Genomic DNA, 9,320 nt, shown 5'->3' on the forward strand with positions numbered 1-9,320 from the left:
CAATTGCCACTTAAGAGGAGAAATTGCTAGTTTCCTGCCTATGAGCGGGACAAATGTCAACGTAACGACTGTAAGCGAGACAAATATTACGTCATTTGTTTCAAGATAGACGCTGGCCATCTTTTTTTATCGTTAGATATCTCTCTTTAGCGCTGGTTAAGGTTTATGGCTTACACCAATTCAATGAAATAAGGGTCAGTATGTAAAGTACCGCAATTTTCTTTACTTATTAAAATTTCAAAGATCGATATCTTCTTCCAACTTGCATTATAAAAATATATCGTCACTAAAATACGTTTTGAGATTTACACAAAATACACAAAATATGAGACAGTTTAACCATTAATTAATCGGTTTAATATTTGTCTTAGCCCTTTAATTACATTTTTGTACCTTTCGTTTCATCAATACAATTATAATTCAATAAAAAAACACAATTGATAAAAATCGAATATATACAATTGTTTGGTGGTTAATATGGCTTACAAGAATTTAATAGCGAGCTAAGATTTAACTATTAAGTTTTATAATAGCAAAGACGATAAAATTAATAATGTTCTCAGAACTATCACACAACTATTTCATTAGAAAATTTAGTAAACAAACAACTTAGTGAAGAATGTGACGGTTATATTATGTGATAAATTTAAATTACTTTTAGCTATTATTTAACTACATGTGTCACTGACACTCGGCGGCGTTATTAAATTGATCGTTCTAATTCTTTTGCTGTACATTACGTCTATTTTACGACTTAGCATTTCATTCGAAAAACACAATTTATGCGAAAAGCTCCTATAGCTCTGAACTTTAACGACCAAGCCAGAGATCGAAGTTATTTCGAGTATGCGTATAGTAATCCATTAAAAACAAGTTTATATTAGTTGTTCACGTTTTAATATGATCGCAGCAAAAAAGTTGAATCTGTATTTTTTCTTAACTATTTCAAACAGCCATTTATCCTCCTTCCTACCAATATTATGAATGCGAATGTAAGGATGTGTGTGTTTGTTGCTCTTTCAGGCAAAAACTGCTAAACCTATTGCAACGAAATTTGGTACGTAGACAGCTGGACAACTGGAATAACATATGGGCAACTTTTTATCCTGATATTCCTACGAGATACAGACTTACGCGGGCGAAAACGCGGTGCGTATCTATATATTTTTGAGAAATAATAAGTTACATTGAGAAATAATGAACATTTTTTTCTAACAACAAATCTCGATCCCCTGGATCGAGATTTGTTGACAATGCAAAAGTGACTTATTATCCACAATTCTCAGAAAATTAAACGAAAACATCGCGAAGGAGATGGTATTTCTTACCTATATCTAACCAATTTACTTGATTTGTGATATTAGCAATTCCGACAGAGGGTTAACTTAATAAATAAAATCTTTATAAAATCGTTCTACATATGGAACAATATCAAGAATGGATATTTAATTATCATGTTGTTTGTAATAAAAAATATTCACTAATGAAGCTAAGTAATGTATTTGTACAGCTATTGTGCGGTACCCAAATCAGTATGGACATTTAAAGAACCCTTATTTAATACTGTTGACATTTAATAAACATATACTTGCACACACACAAAAATATAGAAAGTCACATGTATTCTCGCTCCCTTTATTTACGTATCTTCAGAATTTACCATATATATAAGAAAGAATTTGATGTTAAGAACAAACATTTTTAAATCTATATTTCACTCTCAAACATTCAGAATAGAGAAAATCTAACTATAAGTACTAGACATAAAAGTGTTTGACTCCACGTAACCTTGCGCAGACAGGGTTATTTAATCTTTGTTTCATTATACAGTCCTCTGTCTTGCATGTCAGTGTCTAGAAAATGAGATCTTTCGTCCAATTGTGAGGATATTTCGTCTCGTTTCATTATTTTCGACGGGGTTTGCTCATTTGTGACATTGTCTATGCAAAAGCTGGAATTTCGGAATGAGTTTATATAAAATCTTAACGCGCATTGCGAAGCTAATGAAACATTTCGAATTTATATCCTAGCGTCTTTCTACCATAAATACCTATCATTCATTAATTTCTCTGAGAACCGTATACAGGATCCATACAAAACCACATTAAACTTCAACGTAAATTTCGCATTCATTTATTTCATATTTTGTTATTCTATTTACCAGTGTGAACAAGTTTATGCAGAAATATGCAGACCACATACATTTTTGCAATTTAGATTTGAGATTAATTCTCACACTTTGTTGAATTCAGGAATCTTTATCAGTATTTAAATTTACTGTTCACCGGGTGTTGTCCACATTGGTTTTAGCTTTAAATTTACCAACTGCGGAAACTTTATGCGTAGAAAGTGATTAATTTTTTTATTAAATTAAGACCCACACATAATCAGCGAATAAATTTCTCTTTTAATAGCATTATACAAAACCGCGGTAGAAAGGAAAGATGGTCTATAGAAAAGGATTACGCTGATTAATATTAAAAGCAGATTTCGCCTAACAAATTGTGGCTATATTTGTTGAATATAAATTAGTTCTGTGTTGGTAATAAAACAATTAATTTCTAAGCAAGGTTTAATTGACGCTTTCATCGCTCTGTGCCCATTCATAACACGGATTTATCCACAAACCTAAAATTGATATCATTCAGTATATTTTATTACAACGAGACCTGAAACTCCCTGTATATTCATGTGCTTCTCATATTACGTATTTTATTGAGCATATTATCATATTTGAGTGTGTGTATTTTAAATTTAACCATCCTTTTCACGCGCAATTTATTATTATCTCGATACATGATATATTTATAAGGAAACATTTACTTTATTTTTCTTGTGCCTTTTGTTAAACCTATATAAAATGTATGACCAATTTGTATACTGGCAAGCATCTTGTAATTTGCTGGTTTATTGTGCAAACTTTAGTCGATATTTGTAATATGACGGAACTTGTTTTTTTAGAGATTTTGAGTATATAGCTGTACTTTCATTAAGCACTGACGGTTAATGGTTAGGTACTCTCCCGAAACGGTACGATGTTGTACCTATTCCTATGTCCGACAATTACTCAGAATGTAAATAAAATTATGCGAAACTTAAGGGTTGTTTTTTTCAAATACCTGCTTTAAACTTATCCGTTCAATGAAGTATTACACAACAATATAAAAATGTCAAGACGGATGTTTATAAAATATTCTTGAAATGGTCGTTTAATGCGATATACGACGAATAACTTTTAACCAACGGTGGTTTTAACCAGTGTTAATAGATTAAACAATGCAAATATTATAATATTTATTTTTTCTATAATAAGGGAACCTAAAATATGAATGTTATATAAACGTTATCAAGCTTACCCATTCCCCAAAAGGCCGTAGCAAGGAAGGCCACGAAAATGCGGCCTCCCGTAGACAGCATAACCTCCATGCCACTTGTTATCCGATACTCGCTAAACGTCTCATATAGCACAATCACTTCTTTCCGTCGCTACTTTAATCCCATCTAGGTATCAAGCACTTTAACTGCAATAGTTCGCCACTCACACACGCACATCCTATTATGTTAATCCCTGGATGGTTTACCTGAAAAGAAACAATATTGTCACTTATCGCGTGTCAAGTGCTTCTTTTAATAAAAGTAATAAAGTAGCAAAAACAAGAAAAGATGTACGTATTTCTTAAAGACATGTAAATATTTTCAATTTTAAGTTTTATAGCATGGAAATGCTTTTTTAATGAGAAATTTTGAAAGAATAGAAAAAAATCGAATCCCGCCTCATGACATATTAATGTTTTTACACGGACTGTCGTTGAATTTTTAAGCTACTATTAATATATACAGTTTTAATATATCTAAACTTAACCCAACGTTAATTTCTGACTTCAATTCTTATGTTTTTTATTTATTAAAAAACATAATAATAAGCTTTGTAAAGCACTGTTAATAATTCAAAAGCAAAATACTTGCAAATACTCTCTTTGTGCAAGTCTCATAAGTATTCTGACAGGAAAAGTTTTTGTAACCGCAATTCAAGTTTTTTCCGAAAGTTATGAAAAGTTTTTCCAATCGTTCTTTTGTAATAAATAACACCCTATTGTGAGCTGTAAACGTATTCCACATTGTGTCCAATAGTTCACAGATAGGACCAGAAGTTATCAAATAAATGGCCGATATTATATGAACATGAAACTTTTGAAGAGGAGTGTAAAGTGAACGAAGCACAAGGAAGGGATTGATCAATGTTAGTGTTTTTGTTTGCTATTTCATATTAGGTAAATCAGTTCTTATTTTTCACTATACGGTTCACTTCACTATACGGTTAGATCATAGAATTGCGGGTAACGAATATTATAAGCAACATGCACAAACTACAAAGTCTTCTCAGTAGATAGTACAACAACAACAGCATAAATTTTAATTAATTACGTAATCTAGGTCAGTTTTTGTTTATGCTATATAGATATTTGTTCTCATCCAGTCCCTCACAGATGCAAATGCATTTATCTCTGTGATCGAGAGGCGCGTTCATGTTTATGTATAAGCCAACACAACGCTTATATAAACAGGGTCCGAATGTTTTGTTCTATACAACAATCCTTCGGACTGCAACAGCCGGGCTGTAAAGTTTCAGAGATGAAAGCGAGATGAGTTGCGTCCTGAGTTCCAGATGGCGCCGATCGCATCTGACCAATCTCGACACGCTTTTGTTCTCTGTTTGAATTTTATGGACCACGGCCTTTCTCAGCTCTTATCATGTTGACGCAGACTACTATTTAATCCTTCAATAGAACCCACCCCGGTCCAATAGCTATACCTAAAACGTCGATCTCGGTAATTTTAATTGAAATTTCTAGTAATATTATAAAGAAGAAAGATTTGTATGCAACTATATTTGCATAATTTGCATATCAAACAAAAAGTAATGGGCCGATTTCGAATCATCTTTCACCATTAGAAAGCTGCAACTTTACTGAGTGACATATACTATATATGTACCACGAGCGAAGCCGGGTGAAGTAGCTATTTTAATTATATTGTATTAAATACATTCCAGTAACATCAATAATAAGTAGTGGTAGTTAGAACCTCGGACTTCAAAATCGATAAGTCGGGGTTCGAGACCGGGCGAGCGTGCAGGAAATAAACTGATTTTTCAATTTATCTGCTCATGTGGATCATCACCACTGCTTAAAACGGTGAAGGAAAACATCGTGAGAAAACCGGAATGTTCAAGAATCAAAAGTTCGACGACATGTGACATCTGCCAATCCGCACTTGGCTAGCGTGGTAGATTATGGCCTGAACCCTCATAGGAGGCCCGTGTCTCAGCAACATATATGGGCTAATGACGAGTAATATAAGTAGTAATAAATAAATCGTTGAAACGATTGATTTGTTATGATATAATACTATATAGTTAATGAAAATATAATACTGGCATGTGTAGGATATATGTACGTATTATAATACAGTATAGTAGACATTGCTACGTTTTTAATATGATTTACTGGATATTAACATTTAAAACTTTCAATGACATTTGGTTCTTATGTATCTGATTTATTTTTGAAACATTTGGACGAAACTATTGTCATGCAGGGAGATATATTTCAAAGTTTCATAAGAAACGATCGAACCGTTTAGGAGGAGTATGGGAACGAAAATTGTTACACTATAATTTTATATATTAGATAATCAATATAATTAATAAAAGAAAAAACGCGTTATATAATATAAGTAATTTTACTTCACTAAGGACTTCGGAAATCTATTGTCTTTGTAAATCGGATTATTCAAAGCAAAAACAGTTCTCTTTGGTAGTGAAACAGTAGGTACTGAAGGTCTTTTTATAGGAATATTGAAGACTGAAATAACCTTTGTATAGAATTATTAAATGGACTAGAAACGCTGTCTCATTATTTTCACACTGTTTTAAACAAATTACGGAAACTTCAGGCGTAAGCAACCGTCGCTTACGCAATCATTATTCTAATCTTTATAATTTAATATTATTCATCTAGGCGTCCATTTGACATATTAATAAACGCTTTTATGATGAAAATTATTATAAACAAATATGTCCGGGAATAGGAAGACGATCTAAAGATGTGATTTGATATGATATGATTTTATATGAGGATTTATGAGACTAGAATATATTTAATATTATTCAGGCAGACACCCATTTTACATAATAATAAATGCTTTAATTAAATAAATTATTACAAGCAAAAATCCCTATTTAAAAAGACGACCTAAAAATAGTCTTACTTCAAAAATATAAAATTCAAAGACAATAATTATGCGCTTTTAAGCTCCGTTTCTTTAAAATATACAACTGTTTAGTAGTATTTCTAAAGGCAAATATAGGCTGGGAACAAACGACATCCTCGTTAGCAATATTTAAAATCTTTATATTTTTTATCAAAAACATAAACAAAATTTATAAAAACAATTCTGAATATCAGTTCGCACAAGATTTGGGCATATTTTGAATCGACATTTTAATAGTCGTTTATTTTAATTAGCGTTTAGCGTAAGAAATTCTTTCGAAGACGTTGTAAAAAATATTCTTAATAGCCATATTAAATCTCCTATTACGTATATTGGTGGTATTTATGTTAAACTAACTGACCCATGTAACTTCATCTGCTCTATAAATAAATATTTCTCTAGTTTTCTAAATTGCTAGTACCGTGAAGTTATATAATCATCGCCGATAAATGGACTATTATCCACATAAGCAATTTTCCATTTGAACCAAATGTACGTGAGATTAGCACGTCCAAAAACTAATAGAGCTCTTTTGTAAATTATTTAAAAAAATATGTAAATAACACAGCTATGTAAACAAATATTGTTATGTAGCTAGCTACAATATTTTAACGAGAGAACGAACAGAAAACGAAAGGTAAGCGTAAGGGATAATGCTCTCAGTTTATTAGCTCAACATTCTTATAAAGAATGTTGTTTACTTTGGTGCAAATTTCAGTTTAAGCATACGGAAATAGAGGCTGCCATATCATCTCATTAAAAATATGGGACACGGTGCGAAGCGCTCAGCAAAATGTGTTCCATTGCTCTTTGTGTTGTCTTCTTTTGTTCGTTGATCTACCGCAAGCGCGAAATAGTTACATTTGCGATATACTAAGACGAGTTCTAGCTATACAATATATGTAGTAAGAGTTATGCAGTATATTCTATACGAGTATATATATAGTGGACAAAACTTCAGGTAACATAAAAATTTTGAACTATTACAAATTGCTTATGTTTATTATTCATTTTTGATTTTAAGAATCGAGCACGCTTCGGCACGAATTGGGCCAGCTCGCAGGGGCGGTACCACACCCCCGCGAAAGTTCGGCGTGAAATAGTAGCATACGAATGTAAGAATGTTACTGTTTCTTCTTTTTCCCTTTAAAATCAGAAACTTATTTGCAGAGGTCACTATGGCAAATGTTAATCGGTGGTGATCTTTAACCATCAGGTGAACCACCGGCATTACCAATAAAAAACAAACAAGAACAATATAAAAGGGAATGATGAAAATCATCTCTATTGGTCCATCACCATATAAAATTGTGTCAAAATCTGCCCAGTGGATTCTGCGTGATTGACAAAAAGATTTCTAACCATTGTTTAGGGGTATTTAAAGTATCCATTCATATCAAATACTCTTTTTAAAAAATATTTAATTTATAATAATGGTCTGGTTACTGTATTATTATTTGTATAAATCAACATAGTTTCTCTTATAAACTCACTCACTTGTACTCTATAGTTCTATAGAAGCAAAAAAATTAACAAATGCTCATGCCGACATTACTTTTATAAATGATATCATAATTTAAAATAAACCGATATAATCTTCCAACAGTACATTAAGATGAGTAACAATTTGGTCATTCTATTTCCTTACTGCTTATAATGCTTGTTCCTACGACTTCAAAGACTTACACGATATCAAATTCAAGATAAAGTGCGACTGAAAAATATAAATGAAGGTACATACAAGGTGAAAATTTCGTATTACAAGCAAGATGAGCGTCTGAGCACAATCAAGTGCAGCTCTTATGTCTAAATAAAAAATTCATGAACTATTTTACTTAAGCTATGAACGTAAATTTATTACAAAGTTTTATGTAGCTTTCATTTCGTTAATGGGCATAGCAGTCTTTTTTATTTGCTAAGCGATTGCATAAAAATATCTACTTCGGTCTTCATTGATTTTATATTAATGTTTCTATACATTATACGTATAAGCGTATTAAAAAGTTGCACTCCTCTCAATAATATGTAAGGATATACTATGTTAATGTTATTGCCAGCATTATATTTTTTGCACTAATGTTAGTTTCAGGGCACACACAAATCCCCTTGAGTACCCCATTGTGTTCTAACCAGAAAGTGTATGCATATTTTAGTAGACTCGGCCCTTTTTGGTTACCTTATTTTTCATCATATTACTATCCCTAATTTTGTACGCTACGTATATTTCATTGATTATTTTTTCATCTGTCTAAGATTTTTTGGATTGGTCTATGTTTGGAAATGTATACCCAAAACAAGATTATATTAAAAAAACGAGTATAGTCCCATTAGTTTTCATGCTTCACAAGAAAAAAATGAGATAAACCAGTGTTTCATTATTTGTATTTGAATGCGAGGGAACCAGAGCTTTAATTTTAACCTCGTTTTTTTTATCTAATTGTAACTCATTTCCTTAATATTTTTTTTTTAAATAAACATGTACGTTAGGAAGCCACAAAATCCGTATTTCTACACCCCCTTCACACCTTCCTATTCTTATCAAGACAGTCCCCTTTGCATTTGGGCGACATGTTCACAACTTTGTGCTGAAGATCCTTCCTGAAAACTCGTCTTGCTAACTTCAGTGCGCGTTCGCCTTAATAGAATATAAATATACGCATTAACAATTGCTATAGTTTATGGACGACAATGAATCAGTTGTCGTTATAATAGATACGCATGAAGTATAGTGCCTTCGTTTCCTAACAAAAAAATCAGTAAAACCTGTGCGTATTTGAAAACCAATTCAATTATACCCTAATTTTAATCTTAAAAACTCAATATGATATTTAATAATAATGAAAATGTAATTTTGCAATTCAGAAAACAATAATGTTGTTTCAAATTAAATTACAGTCACCGTCTATAAAATTTAATTTACGGTCTCTGCATATAATAAATAATTATGCATAAGCGCTGCTAACTACAAAATTTTGCTGATAAGCTATTATTAGGATTATGGTGCACAATTAAATCGCTTAATCCATTATTGTGTTGTTATAAAGTAT

General features: G+C 31.7%; 1 protein-coding gene across 1 annotated transcript in view; it reads right to left on the reverse strand.

Annotated features, from left to right (window-relative positions):
- LOC119831222 overlaps positions 1–9,320 on the reverse strand; it is a 28,384-nt gene that overhangs the window by 16,248 nt on the left and 2,816 nt on the right. The window contains exon 2 of the mRNA XM_038354513.1: positions 3,357–3,581. Coding sequence (XP_038210441.1) covers positions 3,357–3,426 — 70 coding nt within the window. The 5' untranslated portion in view covers positions 3,427–3,581. The remainder of the gene's footprint in view (positions 1–3,356; positions 3,582–9,320) is intronic.

This window comes from Zerene cesonia, chromosome 13 (assembly GCF_012273895.1).
Source record: "Zerene cesonia ecotype Mississippi chromosome 13, Zerene_cesonia_1.1, whole genome shotgun sequence".
NCBI lineage: Eukaryota > Metazoa > Arthropoda > Insecta > Lepidoptera > Pieridae > Zerene > Zerene cesonia.